This window comes from Penicillium argentinense (genome assembly GCF_028826775.1).
Source record: "Penicillium argentinense strain IBT 30761 chromosome Unknown utg000010l_segment0_segment0, whole genome shotgun sequence".
NCBI classification, from domain to species: Eukaryota; Fungi; Ascomycota; class Eurotiomycetes; order Eurotiales; family Aspergillaceae; genus Penicillium; species Penicillium argentinense.
In genome coordinates this window covers 2,186,430-2,211,328 of record NW_026622669.1, presented here as the reverse complement: position 1 = coordinate 2,211,328, position 24,899 = coordinate 2,186,430, and the positions used below count along the sequence as shown (strand labels likewise).

The following is a 24,899-nucleotide window of genomic DNA, read 5'->3' as shown; positions in this document are numbered from 1 at the left end:
CGTTAGCTCAATTCCTCACGAACCCGGGACCGGAGCATCTCGAAGCGATCAACCGTGTGATATCCTACCTATACCACACCCGTTTTCTTGCCCTTACCTACCGGCCACGCCGATCTGAGGACAACGAAGCCGTCACTCTCTTTAGTGATGCCTCGTTCGCTGATAATCCTGACCGGAAGAGCTCGGAGGGATACATATGCATCATTTTCGGAGGACCAGTTGACTGGAGAGCTAGCAAACAGCGTACAGTGACTACCAGTACTACCGAAGCGGAGCTACTGGCGATCTCTGAGACTGCAAGGAATATTAGCATGTGGAAACGTCTCTTTGAATCTATTCGCTTTGATCCAAAGCACGAGCTCGCTATCAGATGTGATAACCAGCAGACGATCCGGCTTCTCACCAAGGAAGCTCCTCAGCTGCGCACGAAGCTACGTCACGTTGATGTACACAACCACTGGCTCCGTCAGGAGGTCCAGGCAGGCAGAATTCTCATCAGATGGAGCGAAACAAAGGACATGGCTGCGGATGGGCTCACCAAGCTACTGCCGCGTCAAAAGCACGCAGAATTCGTTCAATTGATGGGCATGGAGGATATCGGAAACCTGCTCGATTAGCAGAGGATTTTTGGAGATTGTGCGAACGCTGAGGGGGTGTGACAAACTGAGAAGGTGGTCAAATACCACTAGGACCCTTCGGGATTGGCTTATTCATCGTTCACCCAATTTCCACCTAGTATGGTGTCATAACACGCCATAGTTCAACTATAAAGACCCCTGAGATCGCTCAACCGATCGGGGGACCTACAATCAATCATCTTATTCTGTTTGGACATCTTCAGTACTAGCCAGTACATCGATTCCTCATCCTGACACTTTCTATCATCGGTCCGCGACTGATCATAGCCTGGCCGGCCGGTAACAGTGGTGCCTGTGCCTTTTTTGCTCCGCAGAATGGCGAGAATGGCACGCTCTCTGTCCAACTTGTCAATTCGACTAATTCCGACCACCCCCTCTTGCCGGTCTACAACGCAGCAGCCGATGGCCCGCCCAGTGTCGGGGTCCAGGGAATCCTGCGCTTCAACTCGTCTGCAACACTAACAGTCCCTATTTTGGGGAGTATCCGGACTATTCGCGATTTTACCGAAGGACCATCTCTCCTCTACCCTGAGATTCAAGACGCAGTGGCTTTCTCAGAGGGCTCCGGCAGCGTGGGACTTCGTCGGACCTGGCTAGATAATACCACCATGACAAGCCTCTCCTTCCGTCCGGCGGACAACACCACCACGAACAGCGTCAAGCTGGACAATCGCACCGTCACCTTCGAAAAAGGAGAATACCTCTTCTCCGCAACGATGAACTACCCCCAGCTCTCACCACTGAAACCAGAAGCCGTCCTCAACAATGCATCGGGGAATCTGACCTCGTTCATGTCAGACCAAACGGCGGCTCTCTCGTTCTTGTCGTATTCGGAGAAAGTCCTTGCTGGGGCGTGGCGGTTTTTGACGTATTTTGGTCGCGACTCGATGATAGCGACGCTGCTTTTGGAGCCCGTTTTGAATTCGGGGAATGGGAGTGCGATTGAGGCGGTTATTGGGGCTGTTTTGGAGAGAGTCAATCGGACTGATGGGAGTGTTTGTCATGAGGAGACTATTGGGTGGGTATTTTCTCTTTTCTTGTCAGAAAGAAAGGGTTGTAGGAGTAAGTGCTGACTTTCAGGTTTAGGGATTATGCTACTTGGACGAACTTGCAGGAAAATATCACAAGCAATGCTATGGGGTGTGATTACCATATGGTGAGTACTGCTAGTATATCTAGAGCGAGCGCTGGTGGAATACTGACTTTTCTTCAGATTGATACGGATTACTTCCTACCCGTTTTGATGCAGCGGTACTTTATCGAGAACCCAGTGGGCCAAAAGAGAGCTACTGCATTCTTCAAGTATGTACTCTTTTCTGTCCATCTGAAAGCATCGTATCTAATTTGCAACAGTACCACTGCAGGCTCCATCAACCCAGCAAACAAAAACCTAACATGGGGAGACCTAGCCCTCATCAGCGCAGAACGAGTCCTACGTCTAACCACTCCATTCACCCACAACCAGACCAAAGACAACCTCATTCATCTCAAGGAAGGCCAGGTAACCGGCCAGTGGAGAGACAGCACATACGGTACGTCTACCCTCCACCACCACACGAACACCACTAAACCACACAGGCCTGGGCGGCGGCCGCATCCCCTACGACGTAAACACAGCCCTGGTCCCGGCAGCCCTACGATCAATAGCATCCCTCAGCAAAACCGGCACCCTTCCCAAAACCTGGCGCAATAGCACAACACGAGCCGCACAAATTTGGGAAGACAAAACACTCCCCTTCTTCAGCATAACCCTCCCCAAATCACAAGCCCAATCCCTCGTCACATCCTACGCGCGCCAAAACTTCCCAGGGCCCGACCAGTCCTCCTCAATCGACACCGACGTCACCTTCCATGCCGTCGCTCTAGACGGAAATAACAACCTCTCCAAGGTGGCGGTTATGAACACGGATGACTGTTTCCGCCACTTCTTGCTAAACACCACGAACGACGCCCAGCTTACGCCGTTCATTAATTCCTCTGCGACTAATATCCGTCGTACTTTCCCAGCGGGACTTATGACTGGTGCCGGGATGGTGGTTGCTAATCCGGCTTTTGGCGAGGACGATGTTTATGCACGGAATTTTACGACGGGTGCGTATCATGGGACGGTTGTTTGGTCGTGGCAGCTTGCGATGATGGCAAAAGGACTGGAGAATCAGCTGGGGCGATGCGAGGTTACGGCTAATTTCTCGTTGGCTACTGCCTCGGAGGGTCTTAAGAGGGGTTTTGGGTCGGGGGATGTGGTACCGCGCACACCGGAATTTTGCACGGATGAGTTTGTGTATAAGAATGTTCGGGCGGCGTATAATGCGCTCTGGGACTCGATTGAAAAGAACCAGGACCAGCTCTCCGGTGAGGTTTGGTCGTGGATTTACCGTGATGATGAGTTCCAGGTTACGCCTTTAGGTGTGTTACCTGCGCCGCCTGGTGTTGGGGGTCAGACTGGTGAGTTCTCTTCTAAAGGGGGTGCTTGCGGGAGTAGTGTTGGGTCTAACTTTTCTTTAGAGTCGAATATCCGGCAGTTGTGGTCTCTTACTTTTCTCGCTGTTAGCAGGAATGAGAACTTTAAATAGTTACAATTTCCGACATTTACGAACGGGGTTTTCATGGAATTTGAAATGTTGAAGTGTACAAGTTTGCAGAACTATTCGGAAACGAGTATCTACATCTTTCACACAATCTATTTGGGCAATATTCTAGTATGGATACATTCATCCTGGAATCATCTACAATTCAACTTGAAAATGTGCAAACTAGTACTGTAATCACCCGCTATGTCCGCCGCATCTCCGACAAGATCTATTCGGCCCAGATTCCCCCTTTCGGGCAACTCGGTCATGGACAGACCCACACCAACAAGCATATCTATTCCACGATGAAAGCCGCACGCAAGAGGCACCTTAATTTATTCCACCTTAATTTCTCATTTCCATTCTACAATTCCTCTAATCTCCCACATTCAAAAACAAAGCAACTGCACTGAGACAATGCCCTACCTCCACCTCATCCGCCACGCCGAAGCAACCCACAACCCAAACCACGACACCACAATCCCAGACCCACCCCTAACAGCCACCGGCATCCAACAAAGCAAACAACTCAACGAAGACTTCCCATACCATAAGAAAGTGGGATTAATGATTACATCGCCATTGCGCCGGGCGGTGCAGACTGCTTTGATTGGGTTTGAGTCTTGTTTGGAGGGGAGATATTACGATCACGACACGGTCAATGGAGACATAAGATCGAATACACCAAAAGGCGAAAGAGTAACCCTCCGCCTCGAACCCGAAATCCAAGCACACTCCTCCCGACTGTGCGACACAGGTTCTACACCATTAGTCCTACAATCCGAGTTCCCGAGTCTCCTCTGGGATGAGATCGAGTTGGGACGTTTTCCGGCGAAGGAGGGGGATTTCGTGGCTGATATGGAGAATTTGGAGAGGAGGGGAGGCAGAGTTAAGGATATTCTCAGAAACGAGTTTCAGAGTTTAAGAATGAGGGGGGGGGGGGGAGGGAGGATATTGTTGTCGTTACCCATGGTGAATTTCTGAAGTATATTTCCGAGGACAGAGAGGGGATTGGGGCGGCGAGGTGGAGGTCTTTTTTTGTGGAATTTTATGAGGATGGGATGAGGATTGTTCCTTGTGAGATATTTACTAGTTGATATTATTGTATGAATTGTGGACTCTCGCCATTGATAATTAAGGGTTGGATGGGATCACACTATCAGGATCGAATCGAGACCTGCATCGATAGTTCCGTTCAAACCTGATTGATTCCGATTGATGTAAGGGGTCGAGAAAGCGGCTCAGATTTTGTGCAGCTTGATACGTTAGTGTACAGTAGGCCTCATGGAGCTTCTCCTCACGAGGTAAGGGGTGGGGAGCTCACGTAGCTACTTACGTACATCAGATGGAGGCAACGTGGCCGGTTGGAGGTGCTAGTAGCTCATTTTATAGGACGGTGACAAGAGTAGACTACCGATAGAATGAAATAGTATATAAGCAATAGTTAAAGACATAGAACAACGAAACATATGTACACAATAGTAAAAAGGTTTCATATTACACTGTCCAGCAGCGAAGACCCAAACACCGGATATGCAAATACTCTAGTAAGACTCGTAGCGAATTAGCCCAGTCGCAAGCGACCAGGGACAGCGCTGCCTCCAAAGAGCCTCGTGATTCCCCCTCTTCCGCATTGGTGTTATCGCCCGACATCCAACGAGGTAAGCGGGCGTTTTCGAACCATTGAGGGGTATTGGTCGTCTCAAAGGTGTTTCGTACACGGTGAGCGAAGGATTGGAAAAAGTTTTCTTCTTCTTCGTCTTCGCCGTCGATGACTTGGGGGGCTGTCATGGGTCTTTGGGTTTGGGTGGGCCGGGGAGATCGTGAGCCCTCCGCAGCTGGGACACGCAGCCGGGATGACCCATGCGAGTCGTCGTCACTGCGATCAGATGCCCAGGTGGATCGGGCGCCGCGAGAGGAGACGGCCAATGAGCCGAACCCGTTCAGCTCGCGCTCGATCAGATCGCGGCCTTCGCGCCAGCCACCCATTCCGTAGCCGGCTGGGTTGGATTCGATGTCATCGAGGTCGTCTTCGAGGTCGAAGCCGAAAATCTTTTTGATGCGGCCGTAGAGGTTGAATAGGGTTGCGCAGATGGGAAGAAGAATGAAGATCGGGAAAATGAAGTCGAATCCTTTGCCGAGAGGGGTCAGGTTGATGAGTTTGCCAAGGAATTCGTAGAAAGTAGTTCCGCGGCGGAAGTCCTTGGGCAAGAAGGTCAAAAAGTTGTATGCGATCGGGACGGTCAAACGGGCTACCAGACTGGCGTACCAGCAGGCGCTTTCGCCGTAGGTGTTGCGTCGCACGAGAGCCCGGTTGCCCCAGACCTTCACATCGTTTACACCGACCAGCGCGGCGGAACACATGTACAAGAGCCAGGCAGAAGCAGCCACCTGGCTACCGAACCCAACGGGTTTCTCATCCTTCCAGTTAGGAACCACAGTCAAGGTGACTGCCGACACCTGCGGGGCCAGGGACTTGATCAATTCGGACCAGACAATGCAGCCAGAGACCACGGCAAAAAATGCTCCAAATGCAAGTCTCAGGGTCGGGATCACATTAGAATAGAGATGGTAGCGAATGTATGGAGTCAGGAATTTCACGCGCGGGAAGTAAGATGATCGACGCGGGGCCGTGCCAAAGTCGAGCTTCTTTGACGCCGCAGAGTTAATAATCGCCTGCACATCCGACGCCGACTGCACGAGACGATCCCACTCATCCACAAAGCGAGCCTTCATGTGTCGGGCGCGCTGCAGGCGTCTCGTCAAATCCGCTAGATAGCGCTCCGTGATGACCGAGGGAATAGTGCCGGAGGTTTCGGAAGACTCGAGGATGGGAGCGCGCACGTCGGATGCCCCGGGGCTTTCCGACAGGTCTTCAATCCACTCCTGGAAGTCGCGAGCGGTACCTGTCTTGCGCTGCTGGAGCTGCGAGACCTGCGCATTGAGACTCTCCAGTTCGTTGACGGCATCCATCAGACGGTCGTGGATCTTGGGAGCTTGGACCTGAATCCGTCGCAGTCGACCGCTCGCATTGGCATTGCGGAAGAGATTACGCGGAATCGCGACCAACCCGTGACCCATGAGGTAGATAGCGAGCACGAGACCCCAGACATAGGCCAAGGCCATGACTAGACCCTTGATAGAGGTGAAATCGAACCCGTTTGAGATCGAAACGTAAATCAGACCGACTGTGGCGCAGGCCAGCACAATCATTTGGTATCGGGCGTTCGAGCGGAGGGAGTACATGATGCGGGCCTTGGGTTCGCGGTATCCGGAATCGACATACTCGCCAAGCAGAGGCAGGATGGCCCTATCGAGAAACATTGTCAGTTAAAGTTTTGTTATACCTGGGGGGGGGGGTTGTACCTACCAAGTCATCACAAAGATCAACCAGTAGGCAATGCGCCAGCAAACGAGAACCACGCGGTCCGGCAACCAGATTGCCTTGGCTCCGCTGCCATCGCGAGAACTTGACGCCAAATCGATAGGCACCAAAAGAACAACGCTGGCAGGAAGGGCAAGAGCAAGAAAGATTGGGACGAGTAGGTAGGCGGGCGTGGCGCGAAGGGTGAGGAAGCGGCGCAAGATGAAGAGGACGAAGACGGAGATGAGGCAGAGGGCGAGAGCGAAGAAGATGTTGGAGCCGACCGAGACGGTCGGCAAGGAAACGGATATCATGATGGAAGGTGACAGCAAGAGAAACGGTGTGGTTCAGCCGTTGCTCATGGCGGGATCGTAGAGGTTGGTGGGTGACGAAGCGGGAAGTCGAATATAGAAACAGTTGACGTTCCCAGGGGAGTGGCTGACTTAAGCTCGCCAGGGCCTGGAAGTACCGGGTACCTCGGGCTGCTCCACTTAATGTAGCGGCAGCAGGTATCTGGTACCAGGGACCATCCCGGGGCCAATGGGCGCAACCGGATCCAGCCAGGATGTCGATCCCATGGGCGATCGACTAAAGGGATGTTTGACCCTAGCCGGGGAATATGATCTTAATACTAGTAGCAGTATACTATGATTGTATTGTTCTCGTGCATTGCTGACAATTGGCAAAACCAGGTACCGACTCGGGGCATGTTGGCGATGCGTTGTTTTTTGGGGCCGTGAAACGAGGTCCACAATTATGACGACGCCGAAATTGGTGGGAGGGAGGCACGAGTCGAGATGTATATTTGAGTAGATACTTTGAGCCTGAGTATTACGACTGTGTAGTATGGCAATCATTAGCGACTGCCATTTCAGTACTAAAGCATATGTACCTGAAATTACTTAGTTACTAGTAGTAGTACTAAGCATACCCAAGCAGGCATAGCCAAAGTATGAGCCGCGTGATCCTCGCCGCATCGAGTACCTGACGGGGCAGCCTTGTGACCGCGATTCTCTCTTCCCGCATCGGGTCCCTTCCAAGATTGAGGACAGCTGCTTTGCTATTATTCTGCTACTACTAGTAATACTAGTATAGTATAGTATAGTATTTCTACTGCTACTGCTACTGCTACTGCTACTGCTAGTAGTAGCATCCCTCGTGTTGGCTTTTTGCCTCCTCCGGTCCGTTCGTTCCCCTCCACAAGAGACCTGTGCACTCGAGTGGCTCGTGAAACACCAACCTTGTTCGGCGGTCCGCCTTTCTCCCTCTTTTTATCTCCCACCACCCACCCCTCCAGAGCCCTGGGTTCAATCGTTTTTCGTCGCTTTTTCGTCAGGCAATTCCTCGACCTGGCGTCTTCCCTCCCCCTCTCCCAGGCTCAAATCACCGCATTGCACCTCCCCAGCAACTGCCCGTGCGACTTGACAAGCTGCAGCATCCCTGTCACGGATCCCAATCCACCCCTACGATTGCGCCCGTCGCCCTCATTCGCTCCAAGCCACATCCACGCTTTCGTCAGCGAATTCTATCCAATCGACGCTGCTGCCCGAACGCCTTGCTTTCCCGCCGTGCTGGTCGCTCGCTGCTGGTCCTCGCTCCCGTCCTCCGTTTGGACGCATTTCATCCCCACCCTCCCTGATCGACTCGACTCACCACCCGGTTCCACACCAGCACCGGCGTCTCTTTTTTCCCGCCGATCTGCGACCTTGACGGATTCCCGACCCTGCATCATCCTCCAACGCGCCCGTTTAATTTTCCTCTCTGCTGGGTCGAACCTCTTACCTCCTCCTCTCCCTCCCTCCCCGCGACGTGGCGATCCAGCGAATGCTGACCGCAAAGACTCGCCTTCGCGGACTGCTCCCTCCCCATTGATGGGGCTGCTGTCATGAATCCCGCCCAGTTTCCTAACCCTGGCGGGGCCATGCCCGGCGTCGTCAAACCGGGCATGCAGCCGCAACAGAAGGAGGGTGCCAACATCATCATGGGCCATGTCGCTCAGGTCTTGTCGAACCAGGGCCCTTTTGGTGGATGGAAGGCCGAAGTTCCCATCAAAACTAGAGCCATGAACGTGTATCAAATGTAGGTTGCCTTTTGCTCAATCCGTAGACGATGCTGCCTCATCTACGGATGCCTCTGAAGCCTTGTCGCTGACCCTCTTTTTCTCGTCTCGTCTTAGGATTACCTCCCTTCGTCTAATTCAGCCTCGAATCGATTTACAACAAGCAGCGCAGGCGGCCTTGAGCTTCGAACAAAAAGCCTTCCAAAAGGCGACTGAGAAGGTCCGTAAATGGTGTTTCCGTACTTGTCGCGCCCCCCTCCCTCGGCCACAGTGAATGCGGCCGTGTCCCGCCCGCGCCCATTCACTTTGGCCCAAGTCCGGGAAGTTCCAGCAACGCCCTCATTGTCCTACATTCACTGCCTCGCGTCCATTTTCCTTTCTGCCCCTCTCCTTCCACTCTTTCTGACTCCGCGTTTCCTTTGCCTCCACCATCCATCGAATCAACCCAACCCATCTTGTGACCACCGTCAACTGACTTTCGTCTTCTTCGCGTTCAGAGCGATTACGAAAAAGAGTGCAACGAAAAACTCCTTCACATCAAAGACACCCGACAAAGACAGGCTGCCGTTGCCCTCCAAAGCGGCATGATGCCGCAGGCAGGCGCCATGCAGAACCAAATGCAGGGTGGCTTTCCTCAGATGAATCGCGCGATGCAGTCGTCCCCCGTTCCTGGCCAGCCCCAGATGAGCATGGGCATGGGCATGAATGACCCCAGCCAGCAACAGGCCCTCATGCAGCGCCAGCAACAGCAACAATCCGCCATGCTGCAGCAACAACAGCAGCGACCGGCTCAGCAGCGTGCGGGCAATGCGCCCCTCCCAGATGACTTGAACAACCTGTCTCCGATGGACCTCGAACAAGTGATTCGACTTGCCAACCAGATGCTGGCCAAGACTTCGGCCGAGGACATGGAGAAAATCAAGCTCAACCTGTCGAACATGGGTCCCGATCAACAAAAGTATTTGGCTTCGAAGAACATGGACCCCATGACCTATTTCTTTCGCTCGCAGGCTCTGAACCAGCTCCGACGACACAAGCGCGCCAAAGAGATGGCCGGGATGCCCAACGCCGGCCTTGATCCGAACGGCGCCATGATGGGCGATCCTGCGACCATGAACCCTCAGCAACGACAGATGTTCCAGAACATGATGAACCTGCAGCGCAACAGTGCCTTCGCTGGAAACCCCGGACAAGGGCTCGACTCAAACGCGTTTATTGGTAATGTGGAGAACATTCAAGGTCAGCAAGCCGATGGCCTACGTTCGCAGGAAGCAGGCCAACTCGTGGTCCCTGCGAGCTCGTCGCAGATAAACCAGACGCCTTTCCCCAACAACCAAAACATGTTCAGCCAGCAGATGGGCCAGAACGGCCAGGCGAACATGAATGGCGCAGGTGTCAACCCGCAGATGTTCAACCCGCAGCACATGCAGCAGACTGGATCGAACGGTCCCCAGGATCGTATGCAATTCCAAAACCAACAGTCCCAGCAGGCGCAAGCCGCTCAAGCCCAAGCTCAGGCTCGGGCCCAGGCTGCCCAAAAGGCCCAGATGGCTATGTCTGGACAAAATGCCCAGGCGCAGTCGCATTTGGGCCAGGGAAGCCCAGGTATGTCCACGCTGAACCAGCCCATGGCACCCGGTCAAATGTCGCCCATTCAGATGCCTGCTCAATCTCGTCCTCCGTCCCGAGCCCCCAACATGGGCCAGCAACCTGGAGGCGTTCAAGGGGGAGCGTCTCAGCCCGGCATGCAAGCTCGACCTCAGATTCCTCCCGGTGTTCCCCAGCAGATCGCCGATCAACTGAGTATGATGTCCAATGAGCAAGTGCAGGCATACTTTGCGAACCAGCGTCGTACCGCCCTGGCAAACAACATGCAGCGGGGAAATAACCCCAACCAGCAACCCGGTGGCCCCCAGCAGACCATGGGGCAGCCAGGCCAGGCCCAAGGGATGTTCAATGGCCAGATGGGAAATAATCCTCGGATGCGGAACTCGATGAGCATGCCCCAAGGCATGGCCGCGGGAGGACCTCAGCAATTCCCCGGTGGTCAGCAACTCACCCCCCAGCAGCGAGCGATGTTGCAGCAACAGCGGAGCGACATGCAAAAGCTCGCACTGCTCCGTCAACAAAATAACGGCATAGAGATGACCCCCGAACAAAGCAAGGAAATGGACCGTGCCAGTTTCCCGGCATCTCTTCTGAATCAGAATTCCGCTGTCCCGAAACACATAAAGACCTGGGGTCAACTCAAACAATGGGCTGCCGCCAACCCGCAAAGCGCAACTGGCATTGATATGAGCAAGCTGCTGACGCTGCAAAAGCTTCACTTTGGACAAATCCTGAATGTCCAACAGGCGAAGAATTCGAACGGTCACGGCCAGGGCATCTTGACCAACCCATTCCAACAGACGCCCCAAGGCCAAGTTCCGAATGCACAGAACTTCCAACCTGGTCAGCCGCAGCCTAACGGCATGCCCCCAATGCGACCGATCACGGCCAATGACATCCAGGTGGCTCGGGCGAAGCTGGGAGATAATGCGCCGCAGTACACCGACGAACACATCCGCGACCTTCTCCGAAGCCGCCAGAAGGCAATTATCATGCATTCTGTCCAGCAGCGAGCCCAGGCACAGGCCCAACTGGCCGGAAACATGCCGCCTGGTCAGAACCAGGCCATGCGCCAGCCGCATATGTCCACGTCCCAGAACACTCAGCCGGTCAAGCCCCCTACGATGGGTCAGCCGCCCCAGACGAGTGGTATCGAAACCCCAACATCTGGCGCAAAACCCCAGGCTGGACCTGCCGGCGGAAAGGGCCCCAGGGCAACTCCTGCTGCTGCTGCTGCCAAGCAGAACCAGAACCAGAACCCTCGGAAGCGCCCCAGTACTGACGAAACTGGAGCTGCTGTCGCTGCTGCTACTACTTCTGTCGCCAGCTCTGCCCAGCAACCTCAGCCTGCCACAACTCCCGCCAATGCTCCGCGACCCAACATGGCATTCCCCAATGAACAATTTGCGACAATGAACCCTCAGCAGCGAATGCAAGTTGAGGCTCACATGCGACGCCAGCAACAGAGCCAGTTCCGCGGCCCGGTCCTCAACAGGGCCGCTGCGGAAGAAGCGTGGAATAATAATCTCCCGCCCAAGATTATGGAATACTACAACGAAATCTCAAAGAACGTTCCCATGTCCCAGCCTCTCCCTATCCCTCCCGACCAGAAGGCGGCCATGACTCAGCTCCTTCGTGATTCCCTGGATGTTCTTGGTCGGCTTGATCTGCTGGTGATGCATGCTTTCGGCAAGATGCAAGGACACGAGAAGAATGTCAGGAACCTTCTGGCTATGCGCGTGCAACTGATGCGACAATTCAAGCCGTCACAGGAGTGGATTGTCAATGATCAATTCACTATCACACGCGACTACTTGACCGGTTCTATCCTCTTCATTCGGAAGCTGTTCCAGGTGATGATGGTTCGGATGAGCCAAAGCAGAACCAACAACGGAAACCAGGCGCAGCCCAACAACCAGGCAGCACAGGCAAATAATAATAATAATAATACGCCACTGAATGCCTCCAACCTTCAGCAGCTCCAGCAGCAACAAGAAGAGGCTCTGGAGCGCACCCGACGCGCTTCCAGCCACTCTGCTACGCACCCGCCTGCGCCGTTTGGCGCACCTTCCCCCCAGGGAGTTCCGCACGTCTACGGACCTGGTGGCCTTCCACCGGAGAAACTCAAGCTGCCACCGCCCAAGAAGCGAAAGCAGTCGCACACTGGTGGTCCAAGTGCCTCACCCATTCAAGCTACCGCAACTCCCACCACTGCTGCCAAGCAGAAGCAAGCCATGGCGGACGCGAAGACTGCTGCCCCCGCAGCTCCCGTCGGTGCTTTCAAGTGCAGCGTCGTCGAGTGCCCGTTCCATTTCCAGGGCTTCCCCACCCAAGCTGCTCTAGACAACCACGTCGAGGCAGACCACCAGCCCGAGGAAGAGAACATCGAAAATCCTCTCGAGTGGTATCTCGACGCTGTTTCCAGCGGTCTTGGCCTCGGCAAAGATGGCCAGCCCATCAAGAAGTACACCCCGCCCGCTCCTTTGGTTCCTGGTCCGCCTCCGGGTATGAACAAGACAAAGATTGCTTCCCCAGGCAAGAATGGCCTTGCGACTCCCGTTACTGCGAGCAGCACCCCGATGGCACGTGCCACCAGTCAACTCGGCGCCAAGGGTGCCTCTCCGGCGACTCCAGCGCAGCAACTCACGCCCAATCAATCCACCAAGAACATCCCCGACCCCTCTCCCAATAAGGACGCTCAGAAGACGCCGGCTCAAGACAAGGCACAGAAGGATCCATGGGCGGATTGCCAGTTCTCTTTGGACGCGATTCAAGATGCTGTCACGCCCGTCATCACCGAGTGCCGACGCCGTCGTCTTGGCTCCGATCCGTTCGAGGAGTTCATGAACGCCGACATGTTCACTCAGGACCAGACCGAAGATACCCCTGACTCGTTCGACGCCGCGCTTGCAACTCTGACTCCTGATGCAAAGCCTGAGGACGATGCGCTCCCGATGGTCGGCTTTGAGCCCTGGGATGAAGCTTCTGCGACGGCCACTAATGAGTGGATGAACCTTCCAGAAGACTTGATCATTCGCGATGAGAACGATCCCACCAAGCCTTTCGAGGTTGATTGGGATCTCGTCGAACGTCGAATGAAGGAGAACAATGATGAGATTGTTCCGGCGCAGCCGATCATTCGCACGTATTGACCTGACCATCTACGACATCTACCATCCTCTACTCTTTGAGTGGACATCCATCATGAAACGATAGTTACGCCTTTCTTTCTCTATTTCTTTCCTTTTATCTTCTGGATCTTTGAAATTTTTTTTTTTTTCTTTGTTCTCTTCGAGTTCGCTTTCATTTCCCCGTTTCCATTTCCTCCTTTTAATGTAGGGAAAACGAGGCCGAACCGATATCATGATGCTCTTTTTCCAAATTTGCGGCGGCTCGTCTGGCGTACATGGAGATTTGCTTTATCATTTTTACCCATTTCCCATTCCTTTTATTTTCTTTTTTTGTTTTCTTTTCTGAACTGGGGGCGAAGCGTGTGTATCATACCCAACGCGGGACTCCCCTTTTTTCCATTCCCTTTTTGAGCTTTGCCATCATATCCTTGAAGCGACAACCCCCGTTCGGACATCTTTTTTATTTTTTATTTTATTTTTCCTTTTTGTGATTCCCATCAAGCTGGTCCAGCGATGGCGTTTGTGTGGGAAAAAGATGGGTCCTCTTTTTTTTCTGAGCCGCCGCCGGGTACTAGGTGAGGGCCTTTGATGTTAGTGCATATTTCTCATACCTTTTGTCAATACAATGGGTTTCACATGATGCGTATCTTTTGTAGATATAGACTAAAAATGGATGTAGACCAAGTCAAATAGACTTGCTGGAGTTGATAACAGGACTAGACTTGCAGAATAACCACGAGCCTCGGCAACACACCAAGGGTGTGAAGTAGTCGTATGGGAGAGGAAAGCGAGCTATGCTGTACTTATACAGTAGATGAGATCATTCATTTGTTTCTAATTGACTGCGTAAAGCACGAGTAAGTTGTAAATGTGAAGTCATACTAAGGTTGATATCTTTGTCTCCGACCCGTTCGCCACTCCTTTCCCTTTCGAGTATTTTGATCATCGGCTCTCCACCCACTCGGCGTCCACTGCCCTTTCAAGTGCGTCCATCCCGACACATCTCCGCACTTGCAGGGCCGGGGAGATGGGCAACTCATGCAGGGTTTCCCAGGGGAAAATCCACAGCTGTGGGGGTAAAGGATTATTTCCCGATCCGCCCACGGTGTCGGCGAGATTCTCCTCTTCGGTTGATCTTCGCCGGCCGAACAAGTCATCACGAGCTACTTGATGCAATACTCCGATCCCCTCCCCGATACAGCCTCAGATCCTGTGGTATATCAGACACAAAACGTCCGTCTCTAGCTTTCCAAAATGAACCAGTCTCTCACAGCGCCCTGAACAAGATGTATGCGATCGCAGTCGCCCTGTTCATGAGCGTATACTTCCTGGTCATCCCAGTTGCAAAGTACTTCTACGACGCAAAAGGTCTTCGAAAATACCCGAATTTCTACACACTCTCCGGAATCTCAGACCTCCCTTTCGTCTACGAAGCACACAAGGGCTTCCGCTCCCGCAACCTCTTCGAAGCACACAAGAAACACCCCGTTCTCCGGATCGGTCCAAACGCACTCTCCTACTCGGACCCCAGCGCCATCAAGGATATCTACGGCCATGGGACAGCCTGTATCAAGGATCGCTTTTACTCCGAGACGGGTGGCTCACATTCCCATCTTGCAGATGTCGTCGACAAGAAGGACCACGCCCGGAAGAGGAAGGTGCTGTCCAGTGCTTATGCAGTCAAGAATCTCGAAGAATGGGAGTTCAAGGTTGCGGAAGTGAGTGGGAAACTCATCAAGGCTTTCGATAAGCGTTGTACGGCACCCTTGCCACCGAATTCGTTGCCGAGGAAGGAGGATTTGACTATCGACTACCGCGAGTGGACTGTTCTCTTTGCTGCGGCTGCTATTGCGAATATCGGGTTGAGTGAAGATCTCGGTTTTCTGAACGAGGGTTCTGACGTCGTCAAGTCCGAGAGCAAGGATGGGACAGTGAAGGAGGTTTCATTCCGCGAATGCCACGCTGCCACAGGCCGAGTCTCGTACCAACTCGTCTGGGCCTATGACTGGTTCAAAACATTCAAACGTATCAGCAAGATGGTATCGTCCAGCTACCGGAAAATGTGGAAGTTGGACGGCGACTGGGGCGGAATCATCTATAACCGCGCCACAACCCGATTGAACCGGTACCTGGCCGGCGAGAAATTGGACGACTTCTTCACGGCCATGATGGAGGATAAGAACGAATCACCGCATAATCTGGAATGGGGCGAGATCGTCGCCGAGATCAATATCATGATGAATGCGGGCCACGATACGACAGCCATCTCCCTGCGAAACGTGATGTTCTTCCTACTGAAGAACCCCCACTGCCTCACGAGACTCCGGGGCGAACTCGACGAGGTCCTTGAGACCGATGAAGTCGTCGCGCCGTACGGGAAGGTTAAGCACCTCCCCTACCTCCGTGCTTGTATTGACGAAAGCCTCCGCATGATGCCGCCTGTTATCTTCGGGCTGCCGAGACGCACGCCAGTGGAAGGAATGCCTATCTTGGATGACTTTGTGGCTGGTGATACCTCGGTCAGCATGTCGGCGTACGTGGTTCATCATCAGGAGTCTATTTTCAAGGATCATGATACCTATAAGCCGGAGCGGTGGCTTGGTGAGGATGGGAAGGCGCTGCAGCCGTTTTTTTTACCCTTCAGTACTGGGGCGAGAGGCTGCATTGGTCGGAATATCAGTTATCTGGAGCAGACGGTTTTGGTGGCTTCGTTGGTTCATCGATTTGAATTTGCTTTGCCAGGCCCAGATTGGGATCCACCTGTTAGAGAAACGACTAATTTGAGTCCCGGGCCGATGCCGGCTAAGGTGTGGAGGAGAGTTATTGCTTAGGAATAGAGAATATGCGCAAGAAATACAAGTTATTCTTGTTTGGACGGTGTAAACGGTCATGTGACCGTGACTGTCCGACGTAGATGAGACTTCCTGTCCGCACGATGTCTTCTTCATCTGCCTTTTGTCTATATTCATCGCTGTCTGAGGCCGCTGTCTAGAACTGCCTTCATATATCAGGGCGGTAAATGGGAACTGCTGTGCGCCAGCTACGTGATCTGAGGGACTGAGGTAGGGGGTGACTTTCCACAGACAGCTTACTTACTCGACTCTGATATCAGCAATGACACCCATCAAACCCTCTTCGAAACCCTTCGACACGTATTCTCGTTTTATTTTCGGGGGTTGGCTCTTACGAACTTGCCTCTGGGCAAGCGTAAAAAACCATGACCTTCCAGGCCGACTCGCAATCGCTATGGACCTCTAGTCTTGCCACGCTAGATGAGGCTGACCAAAAGCTCCTCACTTTTGACGACGACGGCAAAACAACATGAACCACCTCGATGTCCTGGTGAAACTTGGAAAGACGACCTGCAAAGCCTACGACACGTGCATTCGCAAGATATGGCAGTTCACTTTACCTGGGAAACAACGAAAAAGGGTCGTTGTTCGGGAGAAACTTGCCAAGGTCGCACACTCGGTTGAAGTATCCAAGAATTTTGGTGATCAAGCTGTTTCGTTTGACGGGGGACATGCCGCACTATCATGGGCAGGAGTTCGATTTCTATTGCAGGTATGCTGCTCTCGAAAAGCCTCCTTGTAATTAGAAAAGTAAATATTCTATAACAGATTGCTACCAATGATTTCAAAAAGTTCGATTGTCATGGAAGGCGTAGAGAGGGTTTCCAAAATGACGGCTCGTACAGAATCATCGAAAAGGTGTATCTTCTGCGCCCTTCCCCTGCTTCAGAGCAACTCGAACAAATGGTTGTAAGGCTTCATGCTACGACACTTAGCTACCTTGCCCAATCAACGCGCTACTTCCAGCAGTAACGCAGAGTATGTATGCTGAAGAGCGGGCTCCTTGTTCAGAATGACTTCCAGAATTTTTTGACAAATGGACTTCGGTGAGCAAGAAGCAGACCGCTGTGTCAGCTTGATGGAGGCAGAAATAAACGGAGATACTGCTGGCCAAATTGCGAACATGTCCTTGGAAATAAAGGACATCTCTTTACTTCGGGATGCGCTGAGTCAAATAGAGAAGCCTATCTTGCCGATGACTTTGCGACTGAACCAGATCGAAGATCATCTCGACAGTAAGCCTCCCGTCAGTCATTCAATAAGGCACTCTTACTGATAGTGTATTACAGGTACGCAGCGAAAACAGATACTGGACTGGCTCTCGTTCCAGCCGTATGATTTTCACCACACGACAATCAACTGCAGAATACTCGATGGTACTTGCAGATGGGTTGTACAACATCCTGACTTCGTTAGTTCGAAAAACGATCAAGAGAATAAAGTCTTGTGGCTGCATGGCATACAAGGCGCCGAGAAAAGCTGCTTGATATCGACAATAATTGATGACAGCATGTCGAATTTGAGCCAAGATAAAAGCTGCGCACTTGCCTACTTCTACTGTTCGTGCAACACAGTGGAGCCTCAACGCGCAGATCCACATAAGATCCTGACATGTATTGCAGGACAGCTTTCAAGTTCCTCATTCAACTACCCGGAGTCCAGGTGACTTCCCTTGAGAATGCGGATGGTATTCGGAAGTTTGTCGAGTTTGAGACGGACAGGCCCGTCACGAAAAATCAGCTGCTGGTCTACATCAGACAAAGGTCTACCAAGGGAGAGCTGAAGCAGTTGATAAAGGAGGATGTCATTTCCAAGGCTAACGGCGTGTGAGTTAATATTTACGATATTATCAGACGTTGCAATATGCTTACAAGTCTTAAGGCTTCGTTAGGCCGAGTTACAATTGCAAAGTCTTCGGTGGATTCGTTTGGAAAAAGAAGGATATCCGGTCCGCCTTGTCTAAGTCTTCCCGTGCTTTGAGTGAGCTATACGATGATATTCATGAGAGGACTCTTGAGAACACGCAAGAGACAGACCAAGCTGTGTTACGCAATACCCTCAAGTGGATGGTGTGCGCAGCAAGAATCTCACCCAAGAAGAGTTCCTCTAAGTCATCATGGCTTTGTAAGAATTGGAGTGGATAAAATTGATGAAGAGTTGATTCTGGATCTTCTCAGCAACTTCGTCATCCTGGACATGAGGGAAGATGGGATTCGACCCTTCCGCTTCGCTCATCCGTCTGCCTGAGAGTTTTTGGGAACTAAGCCTGAGTACTGCGCTGAAAATCTAAACAGGACACGTTCAGACAGCTGTTGAATACTCTGGGCGCCAAAGATATGGGCGAGAACGCCATATTGCCGGCTTTCCACCACTGCCAGTATATATTTATCTATCACAAGCTCGTCGGGGTCATGATAAATTTGGATGTCAGTGACCTCAATTAAGCCGACGCAACATTCAAGGAAGGTTCCTGAAGGCTCCTCGCTTGTGAGATTCATTTCCCGAAAAGGGTGCAAATATGGTGAAATCGGACCCCAGCCCAACGATGAATCTGATTGCATTTTGGTGATCCAGAGGCCCTTCGGTGGATCCTTGCCATGATCGAACCCAAGCAAGTTACTGAATATGCACTCTGTTGCGTACTCGAATCAGAAATCTATTTTATGCTGTTAGATCACTATAACGTTGTTCACATAAACACAAGAGTGCTTAAACGTCGCGCATGGCTACCTGGTGTCTCTAACGCTTATCTCAACAATTCAAAATATATAACCATTACATCTCGGATCCTGGGAATTACCATGGAAAAGCTGAGGTTTGACGAGTTCAAAGAACTTGTAGATAGGTGTGACCCAAAAAACATCACATGCAATGTCATATCGACCGCTATCGCCAAATATATCTCGTAGAAACATATCATACTCATGCTAGAGCTTCTTCTCGAGCTTGCCGGTTCGATTGAAGTGACCAAAAACGCTATGATTAAAGTAGTAGCGAAGGAAATTGTGACATTTTGGAGAAACTTCTCAATCTTGGATGGCCCATGTCTCCATCTATTGTGGAATTTGGCGCCGTGAAGACAACAACAGAAAGTTTCCGGGTCCTCCTAGATGCCGGTGGTGAGATAACTCCAAGCGCCTTGAAACTATGTGCGAGGAATCCCATTTTTGGAGATGGGATGGTAAAGCTCCTCTCAACTCTACTTGATGGCCCGGTGGATGATGGAATGTGGCTCAAGATGATGGCTCAATGTTCACAGAATAGATTTCAAGGAGTGGAAATGATGCGAGTGATTCTGGATCTCAAGCCCCGTTTGAAGATCCCAGAGAATGTTTTACTGGCTTCTTTGATGAGAGGGTGGTATGTAAATGTTCAACTCATAGATCTGATTCTAGATGACAATCTAGAAATGGAGCTTACGAACTCGGTTGGTGAAAATGCTTTGAAAGTGTTGGATTATGGCGAGACAATATCCAGGCTCCTGGGTTGAAATGGTGGACACACAATCACATGTAATATTATGCTTGGAGAAGTGCGAAATCGTCAATTTGGTGGCGAGATGACAAGATAGCCTTTGCACCGTAGGGGAACGCTTGAAAGATCATCTGCTTAGGTCATCAATGCTGCTATTTGCAATACTCATTCTGGCTTTGAGACGTTGCAGATGCTTGAGAATAAATTGGGAGAATTCACCTTCAGCGACGCTGATCTCGAGAGTGCGGTAGCATCGGGTAATCTGAACATGATGAAGCTTATCGTGGAATGTCAGTCAGTCAAGCAAATCAGTGCATCACTTCTTGTGGCAGCACCATCAGGGGGCAACTTGGAGGTAATGAAGTACCATCTGCAGCTTGACACGTTCCAAATCTCCCAGGACATGGTGGGATCCGCTGCAACGAATACACAAACATTGAAGTGTCCCTTGCGGCAGCGAGGGGACGATCGAGAGAGGATGTACTCTGGACTTTCTCGCAAAACGACTCGGCAATGTGAAAATGGGTCAGGAAGCACTGAATGTCGCCGTAAATTTGCCAGACGTCGACTATCTTGCGATTGCGAAAGTCTCATTGGAAAATGACATTCCCATGAAATTACGACGGAAACCATCATTAAAGCTATAGAATCATGCAACGGGTCGATACTGGAGCCTAATCTACATCACAGACCCGATATAAAGCTGACTCGGGCGATGGTTAATAAGGCGGCTGTGCGTGAAGATTTTGCGTGTCTGTGTTTTTCGAAGAACTGCGACATCAATGAACTGGACCTGGGGCAGGTATACCCAAATTCAACGTCTCAAGCTGTCTCAGTGAATGAGTTATTTGGTCTAGTTTTCGAAGCATTTCAGCTTAGAATTTCTTCGGGATCAGTTGAAAGGACCGGGATAAATAGACCAAATGCGATCAAGCAAAACAAACGGATCTTCCCGGATAATTAAATAGTGGGCGCGGAATTTGGGCTTCCCTACAGGACCTTCACAGTAGTGCTTAATTATGGGCATCTCGACTTGGCAAGACACATGCACGCAAAAAAGAGCAGTGTGGCGCAACTGCGGTGCTAACTGTTCTATGGCTGAGAGCGGCTCATATTACCCAGTAAGTACTTTTTCATAACACGAATAAAACAACATTAGGATGCTACAGATTGATCCAAGCTGAAACGATCCAGGTCTGACGCAGGCCATGTCTGAGCTCGACACGCGTGAACACTAGCGTGCATTCTCAGGGTCAGCTGCATACTTCAGAACACTTCGGGCGATCTGCGGGGCGGTGAACAGCCATCACGTCAGCTGGCCATCTTATCTCCAACGTGGACCCGATAAGCTTCTCCGCTTTGTTCCAACCTCGTCTCCTCGCCTCCCTCGTTCGCAAGTGTTCTTCACAGTAAGGACACCATGGCGAACCGCGCTATTATCCCGTTCCTGGTCACGATGATGCTCGTGACCGGGGTTTGCAACACCATCCTCAACAAGTACCAGGTGTGTATCTTCGAAATATTGGGGACCCTCGGAGCCCAAGAAGCCGGACGCTTCAGCTAAGCAGACATGACTCAAAGGACATGCAATGTGTTCGCGACTGCGAATCCGATGATCCCAAGCTCTTCGAACAGCCGGTCATTCAGACGTACGTGTCCTCTCTAAGCCTGGCTTACATGGGTGTCGTGTCTTGCTGGTCACCCAACTCGAAGATTAATGACTGACGATTGCTTCTTTGAACAGCGCGCAGATGTTTATTGGTGAGATGGGCTGCTGGTTGGTCCTCGGCCTGTCCATTGTATACAAGAACTTTATCGCCCCCCGAATTTCTCGCGACCATTCCCCTCTCCTTGCTGGCGGTTATCGTCCCGTACACGACGAGGATGGCGGCTTTGACGACAACGAAGACCAGACGATCGACGGACCAGCTGATCAACGGCATGTTAAGCCGGTTGACGAAAATGATGGCCGAATTCCTCTCCGGGGCTGGAGAGTCTTCCTTCTTGCGGCCCCATCTTGCTGTGACCTGACTGGCACAACTCTCATGAACGTGGGTCTGCTTTTTGTCGCTGCTAGTATCTACCAAATGACCCGAGGAGCGCTGGTCCTCTTCGTTGGTCTTTTCAGTGTGATATTCCTTCGTCGAAAGCTCTATCTTTACCAATGGAGTGCTCTTTTTGTTGTTGTCCTCGGTGTGGCCCTGGTCGGTCTCGCCGGTGCGCTCTTCAGCGGCGACAGTGGCCATGACATCACACAGGATGACGGTGTCTCTCCCAAGACTACCGGCACCCCCGAAGCAGTTCAAACTATAGTTGGAGTCCTCCTCATCGCCGCAGCACAAATATTCACCGCTTCGCAATTCGTGCTAGAGGAGTGGATTCTAGAGAACTATGCCATGGATCCCATGCAGGTCGTGGGCTGGGAAGGCATTTTCGGGTTCTCTGTTACATTCGTCGGTATGTTGGTTCTGTATGCTGCTGTCGGAAGCACGGAGGCGGGACGTTACGGTTACTTCGATTTGAAGGAAGGTTGGCACGAAGTGATGAGCAACCGCGCCGTGGCCGTCTCGAGTGTCTTGATCATGATCAGCATCGGTGGCTTCAATTTTTTCGGTCTGTCTGTTACACGCACCGTGTCAGCCACCTCACGCAGCACAATCGACACCTGTCGTACCCTCTTCATCTGGCTCGTCTCCTTGGGCCTTGGCTGGGAGTCCTTCAAATGGCTTCAAGTTGCCGGCTTTGGCCTCCTTGTCTACGGTACATTTCTCTTCAACGACATCATCCAGCCCCCTCTGAAGGCCTGTCTTCCTCGTAACGGAAGAGAAGGCCAACTCTTGCTTCCTGAGGAGCCGATCGAGCATCACTAAGCATTTTCATCGTATGTCCCTTGCGGATATACGGCGTCTTATATAACATTTTAACTCAACCTGTTAGTTACGGTTTACTGCAGACTTGAGACATGCGCTCATCTTCCCCCTCTCCCCACACGCTCACCGCGATCCTGCATTCTGCTAATGCGCTGATATCGGAGTTTCACTGCGTTCCGTTCTCTCTCGTTTCGATCTCCTTATATACCTTGAGCATCTGACTTTATATTGCCTTTCAATAGAACACTTTAGTGGACTCTTCGGAATTAGTTTCGCTTTACTCGGCTAGCTTTTGGGGGGAGGTCTAGCTAGCATCATTCTGTTTACGTAGAATGTGCATTTATAGATATATGAAAACAAACATTCCATTACAATCAGGCGTCCGAAACTCGACTGGTTGCCACTGGGTTATGTAGCCCAACGCACCATGCCACAAAACACTTGTCCAATGATATTTCCCCCTCTCTTGATAATTACAAGCACAATGAAGTTGTTCGCCGTAGGTTTGCGCCATGTCATAAGCACAGCCTAATCCATACAAGCAAATACGAGTTGTGCCGAAATCAAATGTTTTCTGGATTTTCCAAATAATCAAATCGAATGTGATCTTGTGAAAGTAGCCAGATGGTCCTTTCTATGATCACCTCCCATCCCCCCATTGAAGCTCATACTCGCCCATGTGATCTTGGTATGGCTCCTTTGGCACACGTCTATGTCCTAGAGTTCTCGCCTCATGCCACATACAGTCCTGGCTTCGCTCTCCCTCTGTCATCTACGATTTTGGGGAATGAGACACACGGCGGAAGATCCCAGCCTCTTCACAGTCCTCCTGTAGCTACTTGGCTTTCGCGATGTTCGCGCTTTTGGCGCATCCCCACTGGGTCTGGGGAGGAGTGCTTCCAGGCGGGTAATCATCTTCGGGATAGACTAGGCGGAAGATCTCGAGTTGGATTGCAGTTAGTCTAGGAACCTAGTCCAATTGACCAACTGGGCCAAGTCCTCCAGATTTTTGTAAATGTGATTCATTGCCTGCCTCATTAATTGCGAGGAGGAGCACTTCCAGCGACGAAGGAAGATCATCCAGCTTTTGTGAAGGCCATCCGTGCTCATCCACTTGCACAGATTTGCGAACGTAAATGCAAAAGGCTTTCAAAGCTGTAAAATCCGCAAATGATTCCATGTAGTCAGACTGGCTGACGCCCCAAATGAAGTCTGGCATGTCATTCTCTGAAGGTCGGGTCCAAATTGACTCCAAAGTAGACTTATGGAGACAGAGTGACTCAGAGTTTCCGATGGTCGTAATCGTCAAAGTCAGATTCAGGAGGTCCATCGGAGATCCGGAAAGATACCAAGGCTTTACAGCCTTCAATCCACTCGAACAATCCCTTGGAGTTGTTGGCGTGTTTCAAATCGATCACAGATATGTTTGGACTTCGAGGGGCAATGCTTGTTGTACTGAGCGGATCCGATTCTCTTGGGCCGACATTCCAACATTCCAATTTCCGCAGAGATGAAATTTGAAAAATGGATTCAGATCGTGGAAGTGGAATGCGGTGCGGTGACCGGAGGCGATGTAGACTTCGAGGTGAGGGAATATGGGTACTTCGCTGTCCCGGGACTTTTCAGCTCTCTGGTAAGGAACTTGTTCAATTCCGAAGCTGGCGGCCATTGAAAACTGAGCTTCTGCAGGTTCTTCAATTTCGGGGAAGCAGTGCCAACCAGTCACTTTAATGGTCTGGCCAAGTGAGATTTTTCAACCATTCAGTTCTTTCCTCTTCAGAGTATTCCGTCCTCTCCTCAACAAGTCTTCGTACGAAATCGCTTTTTTCGACATTCAACGTATCGAGTCTGGCGGTCAAGTCGTCCAATTCGTCTTTGGGCCAATCACCCTCTCCCACGGCCAATTTTCGTACCAGACCCCTATCACTGAATTGCCATGACATAGCGAGCCCTTCAAGCAACCCCTCTCTAGGACAGTAAACAGATGGCCACCATCCAATTCGACCCTCCGGTCCCACAGCAGTGCTGCCATACTTCGAAGGAATTCTCCGTCTGAGTATCCACGGATGAGCATCCACCCTCAAAACCCGAACGTAGCTGGGGGGAGCGGGCTTTGGATCACAGCGTACAAAAAAGATTCGACTGCCTTTCCGCAGTAGTAGTTCCCTGTGGTCAGAGTCACGTTGGTGCAGAGACTCTCCTGCAATTTTCAGTATAAATGACGCGACGTAGCGATCAGATGGCCAAGGTCGCATGCCTCGAGTTGGCTCGAGATGAGTTGAAGTATCCCTTGCGGTTGGTCGCTCAACATCTTTGCGGTGGCCCTTAGACCG

At 51.5% G+C, this 24,899-nt stretch overlaps 8 protein-coding genes across 8 annotated transcripts; 6 read left to right on the top strand and 2 right to left on the bottom strand.

Moving 5' to 3' along the window:
- Nucleotides 1-952: 952 nt before the first annotated feature.
- On the top strand, nucleotides 953-3,211 carry N7532_010511 (uncharacterized protein; the record flags this gene model as incomplete). Its single annotated transcript, XM_056623002.1, has 5 exons — nucleotides 953-1,656; nucleotides 1,725-1,794; nucleotides 1,852-1,940; nucleotides 1,992-2,170; nucleotides 2,217-3,211. Coding segments are annotated over 5 exons (2,037 nt in total), but the record flags the coding sequence as incomplete, so codon positions are not given.
- A 414-nt stretch (nucleotides 3,212-3,625) lies between these two features.
- N7532_010510 (phosphoglycerate mutase family protein) lies at nucleotides 3,626-4,192 on the top strand (the record flags this gene model as incomplete). Its single annotated transcript, XM_056623001.1, has 1 exon — nucleotides 3,626-4,192. The coding sequence occupies one exon, from the start codon at nucleotides 3,626-3,628 to the stop codon at nucleotides 4,190-4,192; it is 567 nt and encodes a 188-aa protein (XP_056470417.1).
- A 513-nt stretch (nucleotides 4,193-4,705) lies between these two features.
- Nucleotides 4,706-6,886, bottom strand: N7532_010509 (LMBR1 domain-containing protein; the record flags this gene model as incomplete). Its single annotated transcript, XM_056623000.1, has 2 exons — nucleotides 4,706-6,518; nucleotides 6,579-6,886. 2 exons carry the CDS (start codon nucleotides 6,884-6,886, stop codon nucleotides 4,706-4,708), a joined length of 2,121 nt encoding a protein of 706 aa, XP_056470416.1.
- A 1,571-nt stretch (nucleotides 6,887-8,457) lies between these two features.
- On the top strand, nucleotides 8,458-13,391 carry N7532_010508 (uncharacterized protein; the record flags this gene model as incomplete). Its single annotated transcript, XM_056622999.1, has 3 exons — nucleotides 8,458-8,651; nucleotides 8,749-8,851; nucleotides 9,129-13,391. 3 exons carry the CDS (start codon nucleotides 8,458-8,460, stop codon nucleotides 13,389-13,391), a joined length of 4,560 nt encoding a protein of 1,519 aa, XP_056470415.1.
- Nucleotides 13,392-14,656: 1,265 nt separating this feature from the next.
- N7532_010507 (cytochrome P450) lies at nucleotides 14,657-16,201 on the top strand (the record flags this gene model as incomplete). The annotated part of the gene is made up of 1 exon (XM_056622998.1): nucleotides 14,657-16,201. One exon carries the CDS (start codon nucleotides 14,657-14,659, stop codon nucleotides 16,199-16,201), a length of 1,545 nt encoding a protein of 514 aa, XP_056470414.1.
- Nucleotides 16,202-17,258: 1,057 nt separating this feature from the next.
- Nucleotides 17,259-18,469, top strand: N7532_010506 (uncharacterized protein; the record flags this gene model as incomplete). Its single annotated transcript, XM_056622997.1, has 5 exons — nucleotides 17,259-17,457; nucleotides 17,512-17,554; nucleotides 17,845-18,048; nucleotides 18,114-18,293; nucleotides 18,352-18,469. 5 exons carry the CDS (start codon nucleotides 17,259-17,261, stop codon nucleotides 18,467-18,469), a joined length of 744 nt encoding a protein of 247 aa, XP_056470413.1.
- A 2,647-nt stretch (nucleotides 18,470-21,116) lies between these two features.
- Nucleotides 21,117-22,566, top strand: N7532_010505 (putative nucleotide-sugar transporter; the record flags this gene model as incomplete). Its single annotated transcript, XM_056622996.1, has 3 exons — nucleotides 21,117-21,200; nucleotides 21,278-21,345; nucleotides 21,441-22,566. 3 exons carry the CDS (start codon nucleotides 21,117-21,119, stop codon nucleotides 22,564-22,566), a joined length of 1,278 nt encoding a protein of 425 aa, XP_056470412.1.
- Nucleotides 22,567-23,536: 970 nt separating this feature from the next.
- N7532_010504 (uncharacterized protein) lies at nucleotides 23,537-23,896 on the bottom strand (the record flags this gene model as incomplete). Its single annotated transcript, XM_056622995.1, has 1 exon — nucleotides 23,537-23,896. The coding sequence occupies one exon, from the start codon at nucleotides 23,894-23,896 to the stop codon at nucleotides 23,537-23,539; it is 360 nt and encodes a 119-aa protein (XP_056470411.1).
- Between the last annotated feature and the right edge of the window lie 1,003 nt (nucleotides 23,897-24,899).